Genomic DNA, 27978 nt, shown 5'->3' with positions numbered 1-27978 from the left:
TTATTTCCAGCTGTAGAGGCTAACTCTGTTTTTCCATGATGGAAAACCTCATACGTCCGTCTCGTGCTCTTAGCAGACTGTGGCGCACTTGGAGCAACAGGAGAACATGGTGGAATGACAGCGTCATTGTTAAGGCTCTTGAGAAACATCACTGTTTTGCAGAAAGCTGCTCTCCAGTGTGAGCTCCCACCGGGGAGGTGGACCGGCGCAGGTCCAACAACAGTGAAAGGGGCAACATGAATTTGCATGATTGGCTTGGGATCTCCACTTTTGATGAATACAGAAGCACTGTACATGTTTGCTGACCATGTGTGTTTCTGCCATTGACTCACATTCTCTGTCCCTTTCCTTACAGATATCTCAGCCCTTTTACGAGTTTTTGCAATAGGGTTCCACATCAAAATACAATTCTTTGTGATATTTAGCATATCTTCCCAGTGTTACGGACAGCTACACTGAGTTCCAGTTTCTGTGGTCCGTCGCAATCATCTCTTACTTTTTAACTCACATCTAAACCTTTATACCTACGTGGTCCTTCCCTCTCAAGATCTGAAGTTTATGTACATCTTCGATTGTATGTTAAAAATGTCTATAGACTTAATTTTGATATATGGGGAGAACTAGGAATTATCTTTAATCTTTTCCACATGGTTGGTCCTAACATCATTTGTGGACTGACCTCCCTTTCCTCACGGATCTTAACCATGTACTAATTTTTTATCTATAGTATTTCTATTAGGGTTTGTGTTTGAGACTCTGTTACCCCCTCCATCTGCTGATTGGGCTGCTGAAATTTTTATAATATCTTTGTTTTTCTTCTTTCCCCTCAACAATATAATACGTTTACTATGGTTCCTTCTCAAAATATTCTGGATCATGCTACAAAAACTTCCTGCTTCAGGCCTCCTCCCATTAAATTCTTGTTGATCAGAGCAAGTGACAACTTTTCCCTGAGAAACCACTCTTTTAATTTTTCCCTGCTCATCCTGGTCTTGGGCTTTGGGATGGAGAAGCAAACAAGAGTGAGTAAAGAGAGAGCTTGGGCCTCATGAAGTCACCTTGACAGGAAATTCATTTGAGTTGTCACCTTCTTCTTATTAAGGGTCATGTGCCTGTTGTTGCTAAAATGCAACAACTTGCATTTAGCTTTGTCTCTGCCGTCTCCCAGCAGCGAGACACCCAAAATTGAGAATAGTAGCTGCTCATTCAAGAACAGTCAGCAAAGGGACTGGGCTTTACTTGCAACTTTATCATGAAATTATCTCGGACACACTGCTGTCGTACTCTGGAATTGTGCCACACCATCTGTAAAATGAGGCTTCCAGACCGGACTGCCTTCCTGCTGTAATGCTGTGCAACTGGTCATAGGCGGCCCCATCCAAATCCTGCCTTTGTTTCCCTGAAGCCAGCATCTGTCAGAACTGTTCAATGGCTCTGAGTTCAGACATCTTCACATTTTCCAGAGCCTTCTTGCTTGGTGAACAGTCCTTTCAAGATCCAAGGAAGAAAAGCACCCCAAAACGTGAAGCAGATAAAAAGGAATAGCTATCCAAGAGAAGAAGAAATTTGTGTGTATGTTTCTCTCTCTCACTCATTAGTATGACTTCTGACTGATTCAAACATTTGTTACACTTTTCCTGGAAACTTAGAAGTTTAATTTGGAATACAGTCATGGAGAGAAAATTCTGCTGAGTATATAATGCAAAAATATGGTTGCTAATGAGTGCCATTGATTTAACAGGAAATAAGGAGAAAAATACAAATTTTGGAAGAAAATAAGCAATTTCAAAACGTTTCAATTTGCTCCAAATCCAACTTCATTGCTTCAAGGGGTAGCTTGGAAATTCTTCTCATGAAAACGCAGTAAATATTACTGTAGACTGTTTTCTGGCCTGGAAGACGTGGGTAGAAATGACAGATTTCCTAGAACAACTTTTGGGAAATTTGTGTTGATGGTACCTCTGATTTTAAGTTCTTCATTCTTTCTTCCAGCAAAAACACACCAAGTCATTGCAACAACACAGAACAGAGTTGCAAATTCCTGCTTCTATAATTAAAAAAAAAAAAAAATCTTTTTGGTCTTTGTGTTCAGATCGTGTGTGTGTATGTGTGTTACACATGTTTTGAGATAGTTTAGGGACACACGACAAAAGAATCTCCTTCTTCCCTACTAGGAATTCTTGATTTTACACCATTAATGGGCATTTTCAAAACATTAAGCACCAGGTTTGAAGTCTACAAATAAAATGCAAGTGCAGATGCCGTGTTTACGCTCGCATTAACACTTCATAAGCAGTTCATTAAACTGATAACACTTTAAACAGTAACACTGGCTCTTTCAGACTCTCTCAGCCTGTAATTGTCCCGAGGCACCAAATGAACCCTTTCTAGGCTGGGAACCACAGGAATTTACATTCTTGACGTGTGTCTCTTAATTATGGACACCCTGGGCCCTGGCCGATTCAGAGAGGGCCTGGCTTAGGCCAGCATGGCCCACTGACTGCAGGCACAGGCACAGGCACAGGTCAGGGGCTGTCTGCTGGGAGACAGCCACCACGCAAGGAAACGGGCCTCAGGACAGGGCCGGGGCAGCAGCCGGAACAAGGTCACCCTAAGACTTTCCTGAAACACTTCAGCTGGGTTTGTGCTGACCCTCTCTGACCAGAAACCAGTTTCCAAAGGACCCATCTCCCTGTTCATTTCTAGTGAGTTTCCTTTCTAGAAGCAGCAATCCCCACAGCCCCAGTCCTCTCTAGAAACGGGAGAGCCTGTGCAGGCCTTCTCCCTGGCATGAACTAGGGCCCGAGGGGCTGTGTTATCAGAGTGGACGTGGACCGGCGGGCACTTCAGTCCTCTTTCAGGAACGACATCAGGATGACCTGTCCCATCGCCATTGGAGCTCTGCATGCCCCTCACTGAATTCCACAACCAGGAGGTTCTTCCTGTTTGGGAAGACGACACAGAGGCCTGCCTGGCCACAAAGGGATGATGATTTCAGATCCCCCGGGGCCTGAACCCAGGGCGCCGCCCCAGTAAGACTTTTCTAGCATCATCTCCCTCATCCTGCCAACTGGTCGGGACTCTATCCTCGCTTTGCAAAAGGGGAAAGGGAAGCAAAGGCGGAGACGGAATTGGAACTCAAGTCCACCCCCGCTCCCACGACAGGGCTGTGGTCTCTACGCCATGGCCCCCTCTGAGGGCACGGGGTGTGCTGGGCAGTGAGTTAGAGGTTCTCAAAGCCCGGCTCCTGGAGTTTCAGCCCGAGGGCAGTGAGAACCCGGCTCCTCTCGCACCTTCTGCCAGGCCAGGGCCGCTGCCCCGAGTTCCCAGGCCTCCAGCCCTGGGGCTGATCTCCAGCTCCGCGGAACTGATGGTAACTGATCCGTGACAGGTGAGTTGCTGATGGGTAACTGACCTGCTGCTGGTTAACCTCAGCGAGGTTTCGGCGAGCATTCTTCCCAGAGCTGGGGGGCGGGGGGGGAGGTGTCCCACGGCCCTTCGGAGGCGGGAACCGAACCGGGAATCCTGGGCGTGGAGTCGGGCCCGGGAGTCCGCAGCTAGGGCGCTGCAGGCCTGGACACGCGGAGCCCGCGGCCGGGCGCACAGCGCCATCGCGTGGCTGGAATGGGAAGCGCAGCTGGGACCGCGCTCTCAAACCCTCTCAGGGACCAGTGAGTTAGTTGGGTGATGCCTGGTTGGGGAAGGACCAAACCGTCCTTTTGGGAACACCCCTTGATCTCCAGCTCTAAGCTCAGGCGGTCCGTGTGGCTGTAACAGCAGGAGGAACTGCGCGGTGGGGTGCTGCTCAGAGGGGACACTTTGGTCAGTCCTGAAGTCTTCCGTGGAAGAAGCAAGCCCCCCACCCCGCCCCCACGTGGGGCAATGGATTTATTTCTCCTGAAGAAAGGAGCAAAGGGGGCAAAGGATCCCGAGAACCCTTTAGCGGTCAGGGGAAGCCCCTGGGCTCCTTCTCAAAACATCGGCAAACACATAAAATAAGGTACACAGAATTACGAAGCAACCAATTATACGAAAACACAGTCCCCAAAATATCTTCTTAAATTGTGACATAGTCGTGTTCTCTGTTAATACACCATGTAGCAAGATCTACAGACCAGAATGCTAACTATTGCTATTCCGTATGGTGATGCGCACGTGGTATTTCGAGACAAGTGCACCAACAGGGATGTGATGTGCAAATAGCCATGATTTCTGCCAGTGACAAAGTCACAGGCATTGCGGATATGCTGTGACGAATTGCCTGTGTTCATAATTGAAGAAAATGTTAAGTTTCTATGAGAGGTTAGGGAAAGGAATCACAGAGTCCCTGGATTTCATCCAGGGACGACTTGGTGAAGAAGCTGGTGGGTGAGCAGCTTGATTAACAAGTAAACAAACAGGTGAGTGTAGACGGTGCTGGACGCTTTGCGGGAAATCAGCAGGGGGATCCAGACCGTGACAGCAGGGGGCGGTGGTCCCGGGAGGGCCCGCAGGAGAATTCAGAAGAGACTCTTGCAGTGGCGGGCAGTGGCCACCAGGGGGCGCAGGTCAACCCACAAACCACACAGTCTGCACCATGGACTCCCGCCGGCAGGACCGGTCTCCCCCCTTTGACCGCAGTGCCCCGAATTCCTAAAGCCTGGGTTCAGTTCCATAGGGCGGTTAGCAGAGATCCCGAACGTAATCTGAAGCCCAGGATCTCTGACTTTCTTTGGGAATCAGGCTCCTTAAGGTTTGCAGAACCCCCTGAGCCTTCCAGGTTTCTGATTCCTTGGGGACCCCCTACATTGGCGGGTGCAAGACCTCTGCTCTCCTCCTCAGGTCCAGTCCAGGGGGCATTTGTATGGGGGCTGGTGAGCTTAGGGCCGGGTCAGAGGCGGCCTTTGTAGTTGGGTACGAACCAGTGTGGCAAGCTTGCGGGGTGATGTCAGGGGCTGGCACTGGCAGCGAACAACTTTGTTGACAAGAAGATTAATTAGACCAATGTAGCGCCCATCAGTAACGGCCTCCGCCTCCTCCGGGGTCAGCTCCAGTCAAGCCCTTGCTCGAGGTTCTTTTTTCTTCTTCTTCTTCATCTTTTAAAAAGAAAGCTTCATCTGCTAACAAGGCAGCCAAAAAACAATTCAAGGCGTGCCAGCGAGCAAGTACGTACAAGCAGGTTCTGCAGCGAAGTCTCTTGCCAGGCCTTGGGCTGGCCCAGCCTGGGAGCCAGCTGGGGCCTCTTCCTTCTACCTGTACAGACCCGACCCCAGGAAGCGTGTTGAGCCCTGAATCCTTCCTCGCGAGGGGGGACGCCCTGTCTGGGAGCCTCTCGGTCTCTCTTCCTCTCTGCCTTTCATGAGCGCATGGCCCAGAGAGGGGCTGGCCGCCCACCATGCCGGGGCTTCAAGACCTGAGGCTTCCTCCACCTACACCTGGCCTTTCAAACACCCTCTTTGTCCAGCAGGCGCCCGTGTCCCGTTGTCTCAGTCCGGGAAGTGACAGGCATCCGCTGAGTCGTGGTGGCCCCATTCGTCATCCAGCAGATACTCACCGAGCCCATTAAATGCCAGCAACCCTGGCAAGGGAGGAGTGGTCTTGACACATCAGGCCCTTGACTGGGGGCTGTGGAGGGGGGCTTACATTCCAGAGGGAGGCAGAGCCGTGAGTAAAATAAATACAAGAATGAGCTAGCTGGTGCCTGTGGTAAAGGCCAAGAAGGTAGAGGAGGGGATGCGGTGGAGAGGGCCTGGAGGTGGCAGCCATTTTGGAAGGGGCGTCCCTGAAATTGCAGTTGGATCTGCGTGGGGAGAGCTGGGGAGAGCTGGCCGTTCCTCAGCCCTGGGAGACAGGAGTCTGGTGGTGTCTGGGGCAGGAACGCTTGGTGAAGACCAGTTGACTGGATGAATACAAAACGATTTCCAAGCTGTGCCTCTCACCCTTTAGTGCACATCTGAATCTTCTCAGGCACTTGTTAAAATACTCACCAGGCTGCCAGAGACTCGAGAAAGCCCTTGCATGGCTGGGGTTGCCCAAAGCCAGTGCCGCCTTCAGCAGGCTGCGCTGGGAGCTTTTCATAACCCGGGCCTTCACCTCCCACCCTGCCGACAGCACCCAGGCCCGGTCTGGGACCGGGGGCGGGGGCACATCCCAGCCTCAGCGTGGCCAAGACACGAGCCCACCCAAGGCCTGTAGCCCCAGCCGCCTTGGAAATGACAAATGCATCTGGCCTTCTCCTAAAGGGGCCGGGGAGGGGTCTCTGAAAGCCTCCTAAGGCTGAGGGCAGAGCTGGAGGGCCACTGAATGGTCCTGCCAACCACCACCCCTCCCAGAGACTCCCTAAAGCCTCATGGGGCCCTCTGAGCCCTGGGGCTCTGACCTCACATCCTTTTCCTCTCAGAAAGAACTGAGAAGCGCACCTTGGAATCAGGGCAGCAGCTGGGAGCCCGGGGGCTGAGGAGGACACGCCCACACGCAGGGACCCCAAGGCGTGCAGGGGAGAGGCTGGGCCTTCGAGGAGTGCAGTGTGCTGATGGGCGCCGAGCACGGGGTCTTCAAGGGAGGAGCAGGCAGCGTGGGCCCCTGACGTGGGCTGGGCTGAGGAGCAGGCAGCGTGGGCCCCCTGACGTGGGCTGGGCTGAGGAGCAGGCAGCGTGGGCCCCTGACGTGGGCTGGGCTGAGGAGCAGGCAGCGTGGCCCCCTGAGGTGGGCTGGGCTGGAGACCCCGGCGGGAGGGGCGGATGTGCCTGCTTCCAGGGTGAGGCCTCCCAGGACAGGGACGCGCCTCCCGGGCCCTTCATCCCGACCTCCCAGAGTTTGTCTTGGGTACCTGGAGCCGTGACCCGACCCCAGGCCTGTGCGGCCTTCTCTCCTGTGCGCGGCAGCACAGCCGGCTGTGTGAGTGGCGGGGATGGGCGGGACTTGGATGTGTGGGGCTGCGGGTACACACGCGTGAGCACTCACACGCGTTCACGTGGCCCCTGGCGGCCCAGCAGAGCGCTGGGGGTGAACCTCAAACGGGGCGGGTCAAAGTCCAGCTCTCTGCACTGCTTGTTTTGAGAGGCAACTCGTAAGATTTCTAAATTTAAACCTGGCCTTCCAGATGATGAGGAAGACGTAGTTGTCAAGGTAGAAAAATAACTTATGTCTCATCTACCAGCTTGTTATCTCTATTAATGCCTTTTTAGGAACAGGCACACACGTTTTGCTCTTGGGCCTCCCAAACATCAGGACAGTCAGAGACAGTTGGAGGAAGTTACCAGAAACAAGGAATGCTCCTTCCAGAGGGTGAGTGATTCTGAGGACAGAGACAGGAGATTTCCAGTCTTGGCCTGGGCTCTGGTCTTCTCTGCACCCAGGTTTAACCTCGATGCACTGCTCCTCCAGATGTGGCTGGGGAAGACTGGCCTGAGTCTCATGGGAGCCTAACACACACATCCCAGGGCCACCACCAGACCTGATGAGTGGGGTCAGGGGACTCAGAGTGCCTGGGGAGTGGGCCCACACCAGCAGATCCACACTTGGGAAGTGAGTACGGGGCGCTCTGTTTGAAGACCTGCTGGACGGGAGCCAGACCAGAATCCTGAGCAGTCTCGGACTAGATGTTTGGGGACCCCGGGGCAAATACTTGTAGGGACCGCTTTTCCAACTGCACATGGAGGGGGTTTAAACTCATGGGGCCCAACTCAAACCACTCACAGCCTTTCCACACCCAGGCTTCTTCTGGAGCCCCCCCACCCCGCCCCCGAGACCCATGGCAGAGAACTAGCCTTTAAGGCCACCTGGCTGGGTTCTAAGAGCAAATGCAAAACTCACAATGGGACAGAGTGACCGGCTTGGGCCTTACCCTGAGCCCGTGGCAGTGTGCGGCCAGGGGCCCTTTCTCCGTCTCCTTCTCCGTGCCTCATTCTTCCCGGTGTGCAGGACTGTAAAGGTGGTTTACGATCACCTGACTACTACATAGGTTTCCATGTGAAGCATCAATTTACCGCTCTGAGTCACAAGAAAGCGCAAATGGATTAGGACTTTTTTTTTTTCCCTTTGGTCCTTAGGTTAATGTCTTTCGGAGTGCTGAGCTGCCAGATGGGAGACCCCACAGAAGACACTCCAGTGGCCTACAGAGTTCAGTGGAGGGGTTGAGCCGCCCAAGGAACTCCATTTCCCAATCTCTGCTGCCCTCTGCTGTCCAGTGCTGGCTAGGACATGCTGACAGGGCCGCCCCGGCCACCTTCCCAGGCAGTTCTTTTTTTTTTTTTTTTTAATTTTTATTTATTTGACAGAGATCACAAGTAGACGGAGAGGCAGGCAAAGAGAGAGAGGAGGAAGCAGGCTCCCTGTTGAGCAGAGAGGCCGATGGGGGGGCTCGATCCCAGGAACCTGGGAACATGACCTGAGCTGAAGGCAGAGGCTTTAACCCACTGAGCTACCCAGGTGCCCCCCTTCCCAGGCAGTTCTTAAAAGGGGCCCGGGATTTCCTCCAGGGCTGCTGCTCCCCTCCCCCAATCGGCGGGGCAGAGTGGATGGCTCCACGATCCTTCACAGGGGATGCCAGGACCAGCAGCATCAGCGGCCCCAGGGAACGGACTAGGAAGGCGGCCGGCTCAGCCTCCTGCTGACATCTTCTCAGTTAGAAACTGTGGATAGGGCTCGGGGCTCAGCATTTTAGTAAGCCCTCCTGGTGATGCTGATGCACAGGCTAGAGAAGAACTTTTGCTCTCTCTTTGGAAACCGAAGTCCGGAGGGGAAATAGTATATATGTATTTTAACTGAATGGTGCACCTTCAAAATTAAAATAAGACATGAAAAAATGTAGGAGCTTATTTTCATATTTGGGAAGACCAGTGCTCTGAGAACATCAGGGTCCCCACATCACACAGGTGGGCTCGGTTGGAGCTTTTGCAGAGAGCAAGACTCCTCGGGGACAAACGTGTAAGAAGTTCTTCTCTGATCTAGATGATGGGTGTGCTGTTCCAGCCGGTGAGAAAGAGCCTCCGTGGTCCGGCAGGGTTTCTGCATTTCAACGGGCTGCATCTGATGGCCAACGACATCAGGGACAGGGATTTGGACTTTCAGACAGTCCTGATTCGAGTGCATTCACCTGCGCACTTAAGTGACTTTACTCAGCACTCACCATGTGTTCTCAAGGCAGAGCTAACCCTGGGGCACTGGATTCCTACCCTTGTGGAGGCAGCGCAGTGGGGAAGACAGACGGTAGACCAGAAACTGCACCTGAGAAAGAGCGGACACGAACGGGTCCCTGCTGTAATCGGCACTGTGACGAGGATGCTCTGCAGGTGCTGGTAGGCAGGAGGGCACCGCCGAGCGGGAGGGAGGCTTGTAAAGCCCTGTGATGGATGGCACAGCCTCTCAGGGAGGTGGTCCTGGGGCTGTGGGGAGCGTGGGACACGGGAGACTTCACCTTCCCCCTCCCCCACCCCGTGGCCTGCACAGGTTGGGGATTGGTGGGCTGGATCTTTTTGTCATCAGAATTAAACAATACAGTGTTACTAATTATGAGAAAATTTTTATTGTTAAAAAATCCAGAAAATATAGATAATACTGATAAGGTGAACATTTTAAACCACCCAGAATCCCACCATGTAGACATAACTGCCAACAAGAATTTGTTGTAGAGGTTTGATTTTTTTTTGATGTCGTTATATGTGATACTACATTACATTGTATTAATTACATAAGTGGGGGGAGGGGCAGAGGCAGAGAGACTCTTTTTTTTTTTTTTCCTGAAGATTTTATTTATTTGACAGAGAGAGAGATCACCAGTAGGCAGACAGGCAGGCAGAGAGAGAGGAGGAAGCAGGCTCCCCGCTGAGCAGACAGCCAGATGTGGGGCTCGATCCCAGGACCCTGGGACCATGACTGAGCCGAAGGCAGAGGCTTTAGCCCACTGAGCCACCCAGGCGCCCCGAGGCAGAGAGACATGTAAGCAGGCTCCACACTCCACATGGAGCCCAACACGGGGCTTGACCTCATCACCCCAATATCACGACCTGAGCCAATAATCAAGAATCCAACACTTAATCGACTGAGCCACCCAGGCACCACAGTAATTTACATTTAAGTTTTTTTAATTTTAATTCAACTAATTAATATGCGATATATTATTGGTTTCAGAGGTACAGACCTGGGATCCATGTCTTCGAGGACACCCGGTGCTCATTAACCGCGCGTCCTCCTTCACGCCCGACCCCCGCCTAGTCGTTCGCTTTGTAAGTGAAGAGTGTGAAGACTGCCTTCCGCCCGCTGTTCGCCTGCGGACACGTCTGTAGCACCGGCCATGCAGGTGCCTCCAGTGTCATTCCCTTCTGATACCTGCCAGGTTGTCCTCCCACAGCTCCCGAGCATAGTCTGGACTGGAGGGATTTTCCTTATTGAAAGTAGGGTCCCTTTGGGGCGCCTGGGTGATTCAGTCATGGTAAAGCGGCTGCTTTCGGCTCAGGTCATGATCCCAGGGTCGCGGGATCAAGTCCCTCGTTGGGCTCCCTGCTCAGCGGGGAGTGTGCTTCTCCCTCTGTCCCTACTTCTGCTTGTGCTCTCTCTCTCACTCTCTCAAATAAACAAATAAAATCTCTTTTTAAAAAAGAAGACTCGGGGAGCCTGGGCGGCTCAGTGAGTTAAGCCTCTGCCTTCGGCTCAGGTCATGATCTCAGGGTCCTGGGATCGAGCCCCGCATTGGGCTCTCTGCTCAGTGGGGAGCCTGCTTCCCTCCTCTCTCTCTGCCTACTTGTGATCTCTGTCAAATAAATAAATAAAATCTTAAAAAAAAATAAAAATAAAAAGAAGACCGTATAGTCACTCTAAGAAGACAGTGGCAGTGCCCTGGGGGTTTTGAAGTGAAAATGATCCTATGCTCAGAGAGAACAATGCCCCGAGGGCCAGGAGAGCAGAGAGTTTGGACCTGAGGTCCAGGGGAAGGGCAGCGACTGGGAGGGGAGGGTGGGGAGGTGCGGCTGCACTGGGAGAGCCAGAGAGGGAGCAGAGGTGGGGGCGAGGCTTTCACACCCAGGACCACTCTGAGGGGCGTTCAAGGTGTCTCCGTCAGGAACAAGGACCAAAGCCTCCTCCCCACAGGCTGTGCCGATCATCATGGGTGAAGGGCTAGCAGGAAGCAGCGTGGAGCATTTGCTGGGGAGCAGCGGGCGGGGTGAGCTCAGACACACAGACAGGTCTGGGGGCAGGAGAACACCAGACAGCCAGCGTCGGTCTGCACTGCACTCTGCAGTCTGCTGCACTCCATCAGCATTCGCTGCGCCCCGATGCTGAAAGCGCGGAATTTCAGATTGCAGAGCAAAATGCCTGATTCCGCCAGCGAGTGACAGGAAGCACTGACTCCATACTGACTCCCGACGCCGCATCCCGTGCTCTCTCCTCCCCCACCCCATCCCTGCAGTGAGCCTGGAGAATGGGCCCTCGAGGCTGTGGAGGGGCCAATGCACCCCGATGTTGGGAAGGCGGCCCCTTCTAAGCCGGTGGGGGGGCCCTGTGAGGAATGAGAGGTCGGCATGGGCACATCCGCTCTCACTCCAACAGGAGGACAGGAGAGGGAGAAGCAAAGTACCCTCAACCCTGACAGCAGGACAAAATGGTCTGGGCACCGTGCGGACCTCAGACGCTCACACCCCGCCCCTCGGTCCTCCAAGTGCACAAGGCTGCAGGGTCGTGCATATTGTTACAATTGCACCTACAGCTCAGGTGACCAGGCATGAGGCAGAAACACCTGGGACGCAGGCTAGCAAGCTGCCCAAGCGTGGCGGGGGGCGGGGGACCGTGCCCCGCAGGCAGCGCAGTAAGACTAAGGTGTTCCCAAGAGCTGAGTATCTTCCAGCTCTTTGCTTTGCCTATAAACATAGGGAAGTTACCAAGTAAAGCCCAGTGCTGGTATTTTCCTGGTTTTACGACTGTGAGAGTCACAGACTGTCGGCACCAGAGCCAATTTTGGCTCAGGGGTGTATTTTGTTCAGCTTGTACAAGATTTTTTTTTTTTTTTTCTAAATCAAGCCAACACTTAAAAGTCTGGATATTCTGTGAAGTTATTTGGACTTTCAGCTTCTTTTGAAACTTCAGATCTGACACCCGGAGCCTCCGTCTCCTGCTACGAACCTTCCTTCCTGAGCCTGGGGCCCCCAGACCCCTCCCAACCGCACCCTGCCCGTCTCGCTCATGCTTATGACTGACCTCCTCCCCGCCTCCTTGGCAGCATTTGATTTTCTGATTTGTTCTAGAGCCTGTTATCTGTAAAATAAAAAGTTATGGTGCATCTGAACTCAATCTATCCTAAAATCAAACCACCCAAATCAAGCTGCAGCAGAAACACATGCACATTCCATCCCACCCCTGAGCCTGCGACACTGTATGGTCTCATCTTTTAAATATGATGGCCACAAATCTAGGGGGGAAAAAGCCATAGACCTCAACACTATGGGTCATTTCTGAGTGCCCTAGTGCCCTGTTAGACGCCACGAGGAGGAGTGGAAGGGGAGCATCGTGGGACCTGGGGGAAGATCGGATCACGACACGCTTTTGCTGAGTGGGGAAGGTGCCTTGCCTGCCAGTTCCCGCCCAGCCAGCTGTGGGCTGTGGCCTGCTCAGTGCAGGTCCCAGGGACACTGGAAACTTACCCCCTTCTTTAAGAATGGTCTAAAATGGTTTTTTCTGTGTTTAAGAGGTGACGGAAAGGCTGTGAACCTACGTGGACCTTTCAGTGGACAGAGTGGGGTTAGGGACCCTGAAAGGCTCCTTACACTAAAAATAGAGTCAACTAGAAATAGACCAGCCCTCCCAAAGGTCAAAGCCCATTTAGGATCATCTCAGTCCACAGCTGGATCAACGTAACCCAGGACTGCTAGGGCATCTCCCTTGGCTGCCTGTGAAAGGCTAAGGAAAGCCCCCGGAGGAAGACAGCCCCATCCAAAGCTTCAAACTCCATGAAGTTTTTTATATAGAACATCTGACCATCAAAGGTTATCAGGCATATCAAAGACTGACAGTGGGCTTCTCCGTAGAAATCGTGGCCGCAGGAAGATGATGGAGGGTCTTCAGAAAGAAAATGATCACCAGGCTGGACTATGCAGTGAAAATATCCTCAAAATAACGGGGCTCAGAGAAGATTGTTTAAGCTGGGTTATGGGTACACAGAGGTTCATTCCATTGTTTTCTCTATTTTTGTATGCCTGAAATGTTCCCCAAAAGAAATGGAAGCAAAATGAAGACAGTGAAGACAGAGGGAAGTGAAGAGAATTCATCACCGGCAGACACAGAGTCAAGACCCCAGTGGAAGGTGTTCTTCAGGGAGAGGGAGAGGGGTCCAGAGGGCAGTTGGGTAAGACAGGAAGAGCCCATACTGACGTGGGCAAGTCTAAATGGATACTGACCACGTAAAACAGTAATTATGTCTCGAGGAGGTCCGCAAATACAAAGAATTAAAATACATGGTAACAATATCTCCTGAGCCAGAAGAAGGATCAGCAGAATTAGCACGTTCTAAAGTCCTTTCCACTGTCCGGAAAGTGGAAAGAATACTAATTTATGTTAGACTTTAATAACGAGTTGGGATGAGTGTTGTAATCCCCCAGATAATTGTGAAATGAATAGAACATATAAGTAACAAGATAATAGTGGGGAAATGCGATATTAAAAAATACTCATCCCAAAGTCCAGGGAGTGGGGGGGGTTAGATATCAAATAAAAGGGAAAGGTGAAAGCCGTGAAGATGGCGGATACCCACTGCATCACACGGAGTCACGCCGCTGTGTGTGAGGGGTCTAGGACTCCGACTGAAAGAGTAAAAAAATAAAAAACGCAAGTCCATGGCGCTTAGGAGGGACACCCCTTCAACATAAAACTCTCCGGGCTCGGGGGACACGAAAAGCAATGCGGTCGTACTCACCACCAGCACAGGGGATCCGCAGAGCAAGAAGCGAAGGGGCCCAGAACCGTAGGCTATGGACCCAACAGCCTGTCATGGCAGGAACCTCGCCCTCTGGTAACACATGGCCCGTGGCCGGCCCGGACCCCGACCCATCACGTGTATGGACACCTGTAGCAAAGGCTAGAGATGCCGTCTGGAGGAGACCCGCCTTGCCCTCCTGGGGCCTCCAGCCCGGGAGAGGAGACCGACTGAAGAACGGGGCATTACGGAGCTGAGCGGGAGATCTTGCCGTACGCGCAGAGGCGTGAGATGGGGAGGGGGCGGCTGAGGCAGGGGGGCGTGGGAGACGGCAAGAGCGACGCGGTGGTGGCAGAAACGACCAGTATGTCGGCCGGTTGGTTAAGTCACAGGGTGCAAATGGCAGGTGCTGAGTGGGAGAGGCTCACTGAGGACCTTTTGTGTCATTTGAAAGGGAACTGTTTGCAGGGAGAGACTTGGCGAAGGGTTCCCAGCTGGAAAATGGCATCGTCCACTCACTTATGGGGCAGGCTGGAGGAGCAGGGGGGGGGGGGGTTGTTTGTTTTTGTTTTTTTGTTTTGGTTTGGTTTTTTTGCACTTGGAAGAGAAAGCCTTGGCAGGAAGGCAGGGAGGGGGAGGTCTGCACTGCCGAAGTGCAGAAGAGCGCGCTCAGGCAGGAGCGGGCAGAACACGGTAAGGACTGTGATCAAATAGCTTTAGGAATCTTAAATTCCATAATCCTTGGCTTAGAGGGGTACAGCATGTATCTGGCATATTAAAGGCCTTGAAGGTCTACAATAAAAAAGAACTTATTTAACTGTATTTATTTTGGCATTTCCCAAACTTACTTGATTATGATGCTTTAAAAATGTTTATTAATATTTTGCAGGACATTATGGTTCCAAGGAACACAGATTGCGATATATTGGGGGAAAAAAAAAACTCTTGGCTTCAGAAGCCTGGAAAAGTAAAACCACCAGAGTCCCACCTCTGGAATCTTCCCCAAGCCACAGTCATGGGTTTGGATGGTTTTGACGGCCACACAGGACTTTCCTGGGCTGTGGGCTTAGGAAATGTTGGAACTGTAGTTCCCTCCGATCAGCAGCAGGCAGCGGAAAGACGAGCCAGCAACCTGTGGTGAGAGCTGCTGAGACCAGGGGCAGAACACAGAAGGCAGAGAGCTTGGCTTGGTAAAGTTGCTTAAAAAGGAACTTTCTGGGTCCAGAGGTACAACTGGGAGCCTTTCTTTTCTTTCTGGAAAGCAGGCCCGAGAAAAACAAATGCAAGCCAAAGGCCCTCTCCACCAGGGGAGTGGAGCTGGAACTCCTACTATTCTGGGAGGAGGGGTACAGGGAGGACCTGAGGAATTCTGGGTCCTCGGTTTTGGTCAGTGGCAGCATGTTCGGGGCCTAGGACCACTGTAACAGATCACCTCACACCTGGGGGCCGAAAGCAGCAGAAATGTATTCTCTCAGCTCTGGAGGCTGGCTGCCTGGCTTCCGGAGGCTTCCAGCCTTCCTTGGTGTTCCGAGGCTGTCTGTTGCATCCATCTAATCTCTTCCCAGGGCCACCTTCTCTGTGTGTCTCTGTGTCCTCTCCTCTTAGGGACACCAGACGTGGCTTGATCATCTAATCATCAAGGTCTACGAACACCCTATTTCCACATAAGGACAGGTTCGGAGATTCCAGGGGGACGGACCTGCATCTCCCAGAATTCAGCCATTCACCATTCAGCCCCCACAGGAGAGCCAGCAGTCCCCTCTGCGGGCTCTGTGTGTGTCTCAGCGGTAGGCTCTCTCTCTGCCGGGATCCACTGGGTTCAATCCCGGTCCGAGGGTCCAGAGCTCAGGGGCTGGGCTGCCCACGCAGCCCCGAGACTCTCCAAGCATGGCTACTACTCTGTAAAAAGCCACGGGCTGCTCATCTCCCAAACACGGCCCTTCCACTTCCCTCCACTGCATCCGTGGTGTAAGGATCAAGTTGCCACAACCATTGACAGTCCAAGGCCAAAAGACTGAGAGGTCAGTGTCATGATCAAAGGGACAAAGCAGCAAATGCTTGGACCAGACCCAGGCTCACAAAGGGAGGTTTTCCCTGGCCCCCCATCTGGCCACTGGTTCTCCAAGGGCAGAAGTGAGCTGCTCCCGCCCTGTGTCTTCGGATGGGAACTGGGTCTTCATGGACGATCAAACTAGCCTTTGCCCTGCTCTGGGAACGGGGCAGTGAGCTCCAGTCACTCTGCCTCAGTAGGGACCTGCTTCTCTGTTCAGTGTCCTAGTGGCATCCAGCAGCTTCCTAAGGCTCAATTCTCACCTAGAAGGGCCAGCTGCCAAGTTACTGGGACCGGGGAGGAGGGGAAGGAGGAAGGTGTGCAGGCAAATGCCAGTGAAAGGGACAATGTCTGTGGAATGGTCTCCGGGGTCTCCTCTCCCTCTGCAAATGCACGCTGCGGCCCCACCACTCATCAGAAGCCCTGCCTGGTTTTAGTCTTTGGTCAGAACACATGGGCCCACAAGGTTGTTGGAGATTCATTGAGTGACTTGAATCCCACCAGGACTCCCAAGCAGACCAAGCAGTGGGAGCTGGCCTGAACAGGAGAATCACCGAGACCAGGGTTCCAAGGACCAGCCATCCCAGGTCCTGCCCTGCCAGGACAAGGAGCAAACACTGTCCCCTGCCTGCATCATACCTGGAAACAGAGCCACCTCCGAGGTGGCAGAAAGAAGCCACGTGTGTCCCAAAGCCCGTGATGGACGGAGCGGGTTTTGCACATGGATGTTTAGATTCAGCCGACAGGTGAGGTTTCAGTTCTCCCAGAGGACCTCCTATTCCTTAAAAAAAAAAAAAAAAAGGACAGAAAATAGAGCAATAGCATCCTTTGGCAGTTTCCATACGAAAGGAGAGTGTCCCCAGCCCAAACGGTATAACCTCTTTCAAACCGATAAAGCAACTCGGAGCATCCAAACATTCAACAGGTTTTTAAAATAATGTTTTGTAAATCACATTCTTTCTAGTACCCGATGGCTAAGAAGACAGCTCTTTAAATCTTGGCCCCGCTGATGGCCGGGCCTTGCTGCACCTAGCTTGCGGACTGAGGCCGGCCTCACCCCAGATGAGGAGGGCGCTCAGGACTGCAGCTCAGCTGCAGAGGAAAATGTCCCCGATCGCACGTTTACACGGCCGGTGGAGGCCATGCAGGCTGAGGCGTCAGGCAGGCCTGTGTCTTACCTCCCGGCTCTGTCACTTACGAGGACCCGTGTCGCCTGACACCATTCTGGCTTTCACATCCCAAATCCAGAGTCGCAGGAAATTCATTTGGGGACAGTCCAAGACAGGGGGTCACCCCAGTTGTCCCCAACATCTCTGAACCTTAGTTTCCTCTTCTGTGAGCGGGGGCAAGACTGTCAGCCACGAAGCCGTAAAAATCGAGCGACACCCAGTGTGGCAGGGCGTGCGGATACGCAAGTGGCTTCTGGGAGCCGAGATGCGTGGGCTCCCAGGACGGGGCTCACTCACCAGAGCAGCCGCACCAGGGCCGCCCAGGTATTCCCATCCCTGACTCACGCCTGCCTCCTCCGTTCCTCCCTCACTCCCTCACTCCCAGGTCTCAGCAAGCAGCACTTTGCCAGTTTCCTCCCGAGCTCTTCCATGCGATCATACACTCAGACTCGTCCATCCTTCACTTCCGGTCTCTGTTCCACTTCCGGGTCCTCCAGCTGGATTCCGTGCATCAGACCGAGCTCCCCGGCCCAGGATTCTCTCCCCAGTGTGGTCCTACGGATTCACATCAGCGACGGCAGGGCCCACCACTGGCTTAGGACATTAGTATTCTGAGGCTTCTACCTGCCTGAAGTAGGAGGGCTTAAAGATGCTGCTCAGAGGTCAGACGACTGGAACACAACGAGGGTTTTATCACAGCAGAATGAGTTAGGAGGTGTCTGGAATAAAACTGACATTTGCTTTAACGTGTTGATATGAAACAGCTCTTGGATTGAAGTTTTTCTATCATCTACTAGTGCCTTTTATCTCAGAATTGTCAGGAATACAATTAAGGTCACCCCGGGTGGTTCACGTTATACGTAGTTTCCTAGACCCAGCGCCATGGGAAATTGGGCCTCCACAGGGAGCCAGGTGGCACTGAAACAACCTCTTTCTGGAAAGAGGCTGGTCCAAGTGCACCTGCTTACAGGCAAACCGCAAAGGGCTCCGTACCGATCTGCACCCAACAGGGCAGCCGGACATGTGAAATTTCATCCCAAGCAAGCACGTGGGACCTTGAGCAGGAGTGTGTAAACCTTCCTGTAAGAGCCAGACATTTAAGTATTTTAGGCTTTTCAGGCCATATGGTCTCTGCTGCATCTACTCGTCCCTGCTGAATGAAAACAGCCACAAAGAACAGATGGGCATGACTGTGTTTCAGTAAAACTTTATTTAGAAAATGGGCAGTGAGCTGGGATTCGCTCCCCAGGTCCGTCTGCAGACCCTTAACCTAGAGGGATGGTCACAGTGAAGAGGCCCCTTCCTGCGCCACTGTGCCTCCCCCCTCTGCCTCCACATCAGCCCACTTCACTTCAGCTTTAAAAATACCGTTTAACTGCGGAGAAAATGGACTACATTTTAGAGGCAGTGATGAGGAATGTCTTTTTATCTGATCTTATATTTTCAACTACCTGTTCTGGCCCAGTCTGTCTTAAGTAGTGCATCCCAGGGTCTGGAACAGCCCTCTTCCCTAACTGCGCTTGGTTGTGCTACATATAAACACGCAAGAAGGGAGGGCGCCCGGGTGGCTCAGGCCAGGCTCTCTGCTCCGCGAGGAGCCTGCTCCTCCTCCTCCTCCTGTCGCTCCCCCTGCTCGTGCTCTCTCTCTCTGTCAAATAAATATGGAAGAAGGGAAAGCTAAAACCACCCAAATTGCCCATGGAACCCAGAATGTCTCTCCTTCTCTGGTATTAGAACAGTTAGCTTGACTCTGTCTTTCTTCTCAGTGTCCCCCCAAAAGTAAAGGGCGGTGGAAGTGTTTATTTGGACTTTTTTACGGAAGAGCGCCAAACGCTGAAAGAAAATACTTGAAACTGCCTGAAGGGACTCAGGTGAGAGCTTCAGAATCACGGGACGTCCTGAGTGAGAGAAAAGAGGGGCGTTCCGGGGTTGTTTTCGGTGGGTCCTGCACAGCTGGAAAAGCAAACACACAGAAGGATCCTCTAAGGACAGGAAAGACAGCAGAGCGATCTGCTTCCCCAAGTTCCCTCCGGCCCGCCCAGCTGGTCTGATTCCCGCAGGTCTCAGACGTGAGTCCCAGAGCCCAGCTTCTTCCCTTCCCTTCTTTTAAAACAGTAACACCTTCAAGTGTCAACTCAAAATGCTTTTTCCTTTGAATGGCAAGGGTTCTCTCTTGCATGTATTGTTTAGGACCAGTCACCTCGACTGCACGCAGAACGGGAACTGGAGGCCTGCTGGCTGCTACAATGTGCTCCCGGAGCACCGAGGCCTGCCAGAGCTTCACTGCTGCACAAGCTACGAGTTTGCGCCTCCACACTCCGCTTCCATCCTGCCCCGCTGCTGAGGAGAAGGTGATGCGGGGGGTAATCGGGGGGTAATCACCGGCACCGAACACTGTCCTCGTGCCAGGTGACGTCTCCAGGCAGCAAACAGCTGAGAGGGAACTGCTTTGGTACCAGGGTCTGTTCCATGGACACGCTGATCGGGAGCAGCAGCGCGGGATTGGCTTGTACAGACGCTGCTCTGATTTGCTCTATTTTAGAACAGAAGGTCCTGCTACCACTTTCAAAGCAATGAAAATACTTAAAGCGAGACCAGCCAGGAGGAGGGGGTCACCCAGCAACCCCCCTCCACACCACGTCTTCAAGATCCGCTAGACTGGCTGCCAAGGGAGGGCCCAGGACCCTGACGGCACTCCCATGGGTACGGCCACAGAGGGGGCCGTGCTGCTCCAAAGTCACTGTCACTCTCATCCCAGTTCGGGCTGTGGGTTTCACCTTGGGAAGCCTTCTTTGCTCATGCACTAATAACACGAGGTTCCTAACGATCCTTCATGAAAAGACAGGCTGAGGCGCAGCCGGGAATGTGATTCATCCTCGTTAGCCTCTGTCCCTGCACGCTCAGCTTCCGGCCCACAAGGTCACCAGGGAGAGGGGCTCCCAGGTTGTCTGGATGGGACTTCCAGTTGTACTTCAACAGACTGGGTCTCTGTCTTGTGGTGACGAGCAGTGACCACTGTCCTACCCAGCTGGGCTGTGACATACTTAAGGGCCTTGGTGTCAGGCACGGAGCAGGCTCCCACCTCCAACCCCACCTCCAACCCCAGCAGGCGGTGCCTCACTGCTTAGTTGTTGGCCTCGAATTCAAACATATTTAATTTTCAAAATACTCCACTCTAGAGTAAGATTTCTTTTTTCCTCTCTGCTTACTAAGGCCGACATTCTTTTTCCCTTTAGGTAGCTGATGGCTGCATAAACAAAATATACATGGGCAATCATTTAACCACAAGCAATACAGAGGGCTGTGTTTGCCCGTGGCCCTCCGAATTCCACGGTAACCCGCCCAGGCACAGAAAGGACAAGAAAAGTGAGCCAGTTACAGGACTAATGAATGCATCCTGGATTTCTTCTCCAACTTTAGCCAAAGTGCCAGCCTCGGAACAGGCCTTCTAGAGTGAGCCCGTCCCCTCCGTGGGTCTCAGTTCTTTGTCAGAGTGGATGGTTGATGCCTAAGGGCAGAGGCCATGACTCTATTCAAAAATCCTAGCTCCTGGTGGGTGTGAGGAGATGCACCACCCTGGACATCCAGGAGGGGAGACCGGAACGCCGCTCCCTCACCTCCCCCCAAGAGCCCTGCTCCCTTGGGAACTGAGGCAGATCTGCCCACGGTGGGGGCGTTTGGTCCAATCCTGCGACTCCTTCTGAGGGTAAGAAGCTGGAATGACTCCTGAGAAGCCAGCATGGCTCCTGACTTCCTGCACAGCAGCTTGTGGAACACAAATGCCTGGCTGGAATTTCCTTTTTATTTATCATTTTGGTAAGTTATAGACAGGAATAATTTATAATAGTCACATCTCAGATACTTCAGTTGTTGGACAAACACAAAGACAGAAAATTAAAGCACAGAGAATTCAAAAAGATGGTTACTATAATACATCAAGAGTTAAAATTCAAAATACCCAAGATCCCACATATTAGAACAAAACATAAAGTTTAAAATTTCCCTATGAGCCTACGAGCCTGAAATTACAAAATTTAGCAACTGCCTAAAACAGAGAATCATGAGTTCTATGTTCTCAAGGTAAGAAACAAGGAATGCTTTGGTAAATCATCTTTACTACTGAAATATGTCTGCGACCTTTTGAATGATTGTATATAACACAGGCACAGCACAGATTTGAGAGTAAATCTCACAAACTTCTCTCACTATTCGATTTTTCAAATATCTTTTCATTCAGTCAATGAGAAAAACAATTCAGTCACCTGAATTTTGTTTAAAAAAATTAAAAGTATTTCCAGGGACTCTTAAAGCTGTCTCTAAAAGTATAAAATGTTCTACCCTTTCAAAATCCGAAACATTCGTGTTTTTTCCGGAGATAGACACAGGACGTGGGACTTGCTCCTAACTCTGTAAATGCTCGTTTGCTGCTGTCCATAACAGCCTCAGAAAAGTGGGGAGCAGCTCACGGGGACCCTGGCAGGGACGGCATCTTCAGCAGCCCACACCATGACCTTGACCACCGCCAGACTGGCCCCCGTCCTGCTTGCAAGGCCAGGTTCCCCAGCACATATTGACCTGTCACTCTTCGGTCCGTTTTTGCTTGGGGGACTCCAGCTCACTCAATAAATCTCTGCCGGCTGCTCCAGCTTTTGAAGCAAAAAGAACCGCTCCCTGTTTAAAACCGAGGTTCTTCAAACTTCGGGCATAATCTGCGTATATAGCAGAGATGAGTTTCTGTAAGCCACAGTTAAGGAAAAGAAGGCCAGAGAGAGATGTGATTACATGCCACCACGCTCCCACAGGCAGGAAAAAACCAGCTCTGTGGGGCTACTGAGGGACAAGGGGGCCCACAGGAGGGCAGCAGGAGACGAGCACAACACAGCTGAGCACGGGCACCCTTCCTGGGGGAGGGTGATTCCTGGTTGGGGGAGGCGAGGTCTCAGTCTGCAGTGTCACCCACTACACTTTGCAGAAGCTGAGTACAAAGCACCTCCTTCTAGAAAATCCAGCTAATATCCTCCTAGACTACCTCAAAGCCTAACACAACTAAAGACTACACAAAGAAAGAAGACTCACGTGCACACCGTCTGGCATGGGAAAGGCTGAGCGGTGGGTGGTCTGGGGGCAGACACCGCTCAGCGCTCAGTGAGAGGTTCTGAAGACAAAGCCTGCCTGGAGGCATGGGGTTTCGGGCAGCCCTGTTTCCCCGAGGTTCCAAGCAGCCCCTTCCAACTAGAGGCAGCTCCACCAGTGCCTACATATGGGACACTGACGAAATTCAAGTTCAGTTTCATTTTCTATAACAAACAAAACAACATACACACAGAAGAGCAAGTATCTGACCTGTGGAAATGAAGATGTGATGCGAACAAGCGAGACTCAGCAAACTCAAGCGACTGGGGGCTGCGTCCTCAAGCCCGACCCTTTCAAAGAGAATGTGGGACTCAAGAGGTGCTGGCAGCCAGCCACCGGGACCTGCCTGTGTGACACGTATCTTTGAAGTGCTGCGTCTGGTCCCACATTAGACTGTCACTGTGGATAACAATGGCTTTTTTATTTATTCCAGAATGTATATTCCAGATAAATATATAAATTTTTATATATTGTATTATATATATTTATATACATTTTATATATTTTATTCCATGGAGTGCATTCTCTTAAATAGTATTGTTTTGAAGTATCAGGCTCCTACACCTTTCCTAAATTATTTCCTTTCTCTTTTTTTACATTCAAACAAACCTTCACAAAATTCGGAGTCCCATTCCTTTACAGCCTCTGCTGCCTCCCCATCCGTCTTAGACCTGAGGCCAGCAACGCACCCATTTTCTTCCTGATTCTCGGTCATTTCTCGCTCTTCAGTGACTTTGGCAAATCTGAGTGTGGCTCGTCCCTGATATGACACAGTTCTTGCCCAGGCAGCATGACTAAGAGGAACCCACGGTGCCATCTGTCTCCTCCTTGGCACAACCATCCCAACAAAGGATATCCGTGTCCTCAGTGACCCCGACCGCGCCGTACTTGAGACAGGCCTCCACAAACAAGGCAGCTCTATCGAAGTATCTCATGCTGCTCAAGAGAACACAGGGAGTCAGGCTTCGTGATTTACCGCGTTTGGGGGAAGACCCACCCGAGGGCGTATCGCCAAATAAAGAGTGGTACCCATTCTCCCCGGAAACCTGAGTGCCAGTAAGTTACACGAGCACCTTTCCAAGCCCTGGCTCACAGAAGAAAGCAGGGGACAATACTCATGTCCCTAACCCCAGGCTCTTTCTTCTTTTTTAAAGATTTTATTTTTTATTTATCTGAGAGAGAGCTGTGGAAGGAGCAGAGGGAGAGGGACAACCAGACTCCATGCTGAGCGCAGAGCCTGATGCGGGGCTCGATCTCACCACCCTGAGACCATGACCTGAGCTGAAATTAAGAGTCCTATGCTTAATCGACTGAGCCACCTGGTACCCCAGCCCCAGGCTCTTTCTAACTAATATTTACAAAAACTGTAACATACTTAAATATACACAAATCCAGAGATAGGGCAAGTATCTACATACCCACTGTCCACATTTAACACAGAGTCTTTCGCCATATGCCTCAACATCCCTTAGTTTTAGATAAATAAAATACAATGTCCCCTCGGTTCTCGGCGTGACTTTCAGGGGACGCCTCCCACCGGCAGCGCCCCGCCGTCCTTCCCGCTGCTCTCTCCCCTTCCTCGTAACTGCTCCTGAAGTCTTCGTTTACATTCTTTTTAAATAGACACCTGTTAGTTTTGGTGAATATACTGGTAGGAAAACAGAGCTCCTAGGCCCAATGAAGATGTCTTAACCTGGACTATGACTGTTCCATTCTCTGTAGAGGTATTTTTTTTGTTTTGTTTTGTTTTGAAATAACCCTAAAAGGTAAGTTTTCCATTCGCTCTACACAGAGTGCTCCATCCACCCAGCAGAGACTACTCAAGAGAGCACGAAGCAGTCCGTCCCCCGACCAAGGCGCGGAGCACTCTGGGTGTACCTGTGAAGTGTCTCGGCCACCGTGAAAAAGCAGCCCAGGGAGAGGAGGACCAGGAGGGCCTTTGACTTCTGGTTGACTTGTGGAGAGCAAAGGTGGTCCACCCAGCGCTTTAAAACATCGGCGCACTCTTCAGAGCTTAAACGGACCTGAGAGAGATGCCCACATCAAAAAGACGTCCTGCACTACGTAAAGAAAACCGTAATGGGATCAACATGGGCTCTGCGCCTGTGCGACCAAGGCCAGAGTCTGGGCTCACATCCCAGCACCCCAGAAGGGAAAGGGCCAGCTGCTTTCACTTACTTGTTACCAAAGACATCCGACACTCCATAAGAAGAAATGTAATTTCTTCATAAAGAATGGGAGCCTTAGAGTTGCAAGAAAGTATCTGTATAGCAGCTTTGCAGCCAAAACACCGCTTCTCAATCACAAGTCCAAGCTCAAGACTGAACTCTACCCCACATGCTCAAGGAGCCTCAGGAAGTCACCTACCTTCGCCAGCCAAGCGGCCCGGTTCCACTCGCCGTACGTCTGCAGGTAGCGGCAGGCATCCGCGGCCTTGTCTATCAGGCAGAGCAGCTGCACTCCCTCTGGAAGACAGAACGATAGCCTGTCACCACAGCCAGGTGACACCACGGCCCCGCGGAGTCAGGAGTGGAGGCGGCACCGCCTCAGCCCCAACAACAAAGTGGGAGAGCGTGGGCTCAGTGCTCTCGCCGTGTCAGCCGGCCTGGCTGCGTCCCCTCAGGCCTGTGCTCTTGGACAGTGTGACAACAGGTTCATACAGAAAAAAAGGAACAACTACTACATAATCAAATGCTTTGCTGGGAACGGGCCTGATTGTCCAGAGGACGCACAAACATACCACAAAGCGTGCCTCACCTGCCAGCTTGCCATTGGCGATCATGTTAGTGGCCACCAGCTTAATGGTGCTCTGGGAGGGGCCCGAGGAGGTGACAGTTGTGACCAAACAGGCTTTCAGGGAGTCACAATAATAATGCTGGTTATCTGCACTTGTTTCCAACAGCAACTGCACAGCTCTGTCTGTCTAATGAGAAAGAGTTTTTCTAATTATGAGACCATTTTCTTCCACCATAATCTTAGTGAATTTATGATTTGTACACTGAAATTAATAGCTTAGAGAAGACTTTCACTTTCAAAATTTGCTTGTCAATGCTTTGCTTATATATAGTGATCACAGCATGTCTGCCTGCTTCTTTGAAACAAAGGTAAAACCACAGTCTGGTTAACACAGACACTCAAGAAACTGCTTACTCTAGCTCTGCATCAATTCAGAGACACAAAACCACAACAAACCAAACCAGTCAGGTCTCATCTGACATTACGCAAGCCAAAATTCTAAGCTAGTCAACCATAGATTTTTGTTTTCTCACAAGATTTGTTGGTCTTTTGAAATAAAGCTGAAATTTACATGTATTCGTTCAGGGAAATACTATGATCTACTATCTGTGCAAGCATGTGTATATGTGTGCGTGTGCGTGTGTGTGCATAATGTACATGATGCTCTGAAACACTCATCAGCTAGCGATTCCGGGAAACGTGAATGGAATTGTAAAGACTGGCATACTTGACCCAAGAGAAGTAGTTGGTCTGTGCATTTCCTTGTATGATCATAAGTTGACCGCTTTACTTCCTGTAGATTCACCCTTTCCAGCTGAAATTTCTAGAGTAGGAAAAGAAAAAAAGAAAAAATTGAGTCAATCTAAGACTTGAGTTAAATTTTACTATAATAAAATCCTTTTATAAATATTATTTTGCCTTCTGAAGTTATTAGCTAATCAACTTCACAACATAATAAGAGTTTGATTAGAGAAATGTTGAAACGAACTCTCATCTGTGTGCGAGTCTGCCCGCTTACAGAAGCCGGCCCTCCACATACTGAAGGACTCTCCTGCAGTGAAAGTACCTTTTCAGAATAACAAATTCAAATTGAGTGAAAGAAATGTTTGTTATTTATAGAAAATAAAATTAGAGAATAATAGTGAATCTTCTAAGTTAACAATTTTAAGACAAAGAAAAAAATAAGGACTTAATAGTAAAATTCTAATGTGTATTAAAAAACTCAATGAGCATTTGTGAGCTTTTCAAGTCCCGAGTCAGGCCTTTTTTAATGCAGTGGCGCCAACAGACTTATTTCTATTATGTGCACCTTCACTTAGCTGGAAAGTTTCCCAAAGTTAAGATACTTCTTACAAAGACATAAGTCAACAAGATGGGAGCTTTAAAGAGTTTAATATATGCAACACAGTACCTGGAAATAGGCATTTTCACAGAGAATATCATAACATATATCCAGCGGGTTATTCACTTTGTCCCGAGGCACAGTTTCTTTAGAGGCTGGGGTGCCTGCTGGCTTTTCGTGGGACAAGCTGTGCAGGTAGTGGGCAGCAACAGTCCAGAAGTGTAGCTCTGACTCATCGCCATAAAGCCTGAGAAGGGTGACACCAGAGTCCCACTGAGCGCACACAGCAGACTTGGGCGTGGACAGGGGCTCTCCACAAAAGCCTTAGGGACCAGGAGCATAGCATCTGGGATGCAGGCCTGTGCCTGGCAGGGTGACAGAGGAAGCAGCCCATTCTCCAGCCCTAATTGGGTTGTCTCAGACAACCCAAGAGCCTAAGGGCACAGCCCTTTCACACCCAAACCCCCCTGTGCTGTGTTAAGAGCAGCATGATGGTTCCAAGGCCTGGGCTCTGATTCACCGGCTTTGTCAGGAGCACACACACCTTTTAATCTGGACCACAGCTTCACATTAAGGAAGAAGTTCCTCTGGAAAAATTGGCTAAATAAGGTATAGAAATATCTGCAATTTATTATTTGGGGCATAATGGATGGAAATTTCTTTTTGGTAAGTGACTTGACCATTCAAAGAGGAAGTACAGATTATTGCCTCTAAATATAATTTACTGGTATAACTAAGGACATGCTCTTTGTAACTGATATTTTGAAACACAAATTTTAAAAAGTTGTCTGTAGAAGGTAGCCTTTTCAGTAGAGAAGGCCTAGATCTCACATTAAAAATGTGAATTTTTTTTCCCATTTGTATTACTAGTTTCAAAATTAACTGTAAAGCAAATATAAAGGATGAACTGATACGTTGTTCTAAAATCTAAAAGGGTTTGTTTGGTGTTAACTGAGAACCCTCAATAAGAGAAATGAGTTCATCTGAAATTCTGTCTCTTACACAGAACACTGACTGTTACCTTGAAACCAGCAGGCATCTCTGCAGGAGAGTGAATTCTGGATCAAGCAAGAGCTTCTTGATGTCACTGTAAACAGGAATCCAGACAAAGGGAAGGCAAAATTTTTAATCAAACATAAAGGAGATAAATTAGTATACTCTTGAAAGGGGAAATCCACTCAAAATTGTTAATCTACTTAAAGTTTTGCTATTCTTTTTTTAAGGATTTTATTTCTTATTTGACAGAGACACAGACACAGACAGAAGGAACACAAGCAGGGGAGAATGGGAGAGGGAGAAGCAGGCTTCCTGCGGAGCAATCCCAGGACCCTGGGATCATGACCTGAGCCGAAGGTCATGACCAAGCCGAAGGTGGCTTAACAACTGAGCCACCCAGGCGCCCAAGTTTTGCTATTCCTGAAATATTTTGTTCTTTTTGAACTAGTTAGTATGCTTAGAACTGACAAAGGAAGTTACTTTGCCGTGACCCTGAAATGACAAATGTTTTAAAAGGCTCACAGTGGGTCTAGGCCTGGAGAACTGGTACCTGTCAACCATCACAGGGGGTGAGGGCTCTGATTCTGGCTTATAGTCCTGCAAGAGTTTTAACTCATGGTTTTGAAAACATGAACAGCTATCTCACTATAGGAATTACAATGTCACTGTT

General features: G+C 50.8%; 1 protein-coding gene and 2 long non-coding RNA genes across 4 annotated transcripts in view; 1 reads left to right on the top strand and 2 right to left on the bottom strand.

The window, feature by feature from the left end:
* Positions 1-43: 43 nt before the first annotated feature.
* LOC309860516 lies at positions 44-3507 on the bottom strand. Its single transcript, XR_014309417.1, has 2 exons — positions 3416-3507; positions 44-2047 (listed from the first exon to the last, which is right to left on the bottom strand). It is a non-coding gene; the product is annotated as an uncharacterized lncRNA (long non-coding RNA).
* Positions 2483-21292, top strand: LOC309860510. The gene is made up of 3 exons (XR_014309410.1): positions 2483-3391; positions 8932-9278; positions 10111-21292. It is a non-coding gene; the product is annotated as an uncharacterized lncRNA (long non-coding RNA).
* WDR11 (WD repeat domain 11) overlaps positions 20882-27978 on the bottom strand; it is a 59900-nt gene continuing 52803 nt past the window's right edge. For both annotated transcript variants that reach the window (XM_082722676.1, XM_082722677.1), the window contains exons 22-29: positions 27334-27399; positions 26382-26559; positions 25698-25793; positions 24992-25157; positions 24602-24699; positions 24113-24258; positions 23091-23170; positions 20882-21837 (exon numbers count right to left, since the gene is read on the bottom strand). In XM_082722676.1, coding sequence (XP_082578802.1) covers positions 21680-21837; positions 23091-23170; positions 24113-24258; positions 24602-24699; positions 24992-25157; positions 25698-25793; positions 26382-26559; positions 27334-27399 — 988 coding nt within the window. In that variant the 3' untranslated portion in view covers positions 20882-21679. The remainder of the gene's footprint in view (positions 21838-23090; positions 23171-24112; positions 24259-24601; positions 24700-24991; positions 25158-25697; positions 25794-26381; positions 26560-27333; positions 27400-27978) is intronic.

Source organism: Mustela nivalis (assembly GCF_964662115.1).
Source record: "Mustela nivalis genome assembly, chromosome: 2".
Lineage (NCBI taxonomy): Eukaryota > Metazoa > Chordata > Mammalia > Carnivora > Mustelidae > Mustela > Mustela nivalis.
This window is presented reverse-complemented; position numbering and strand designations above follow the sequence as displayed.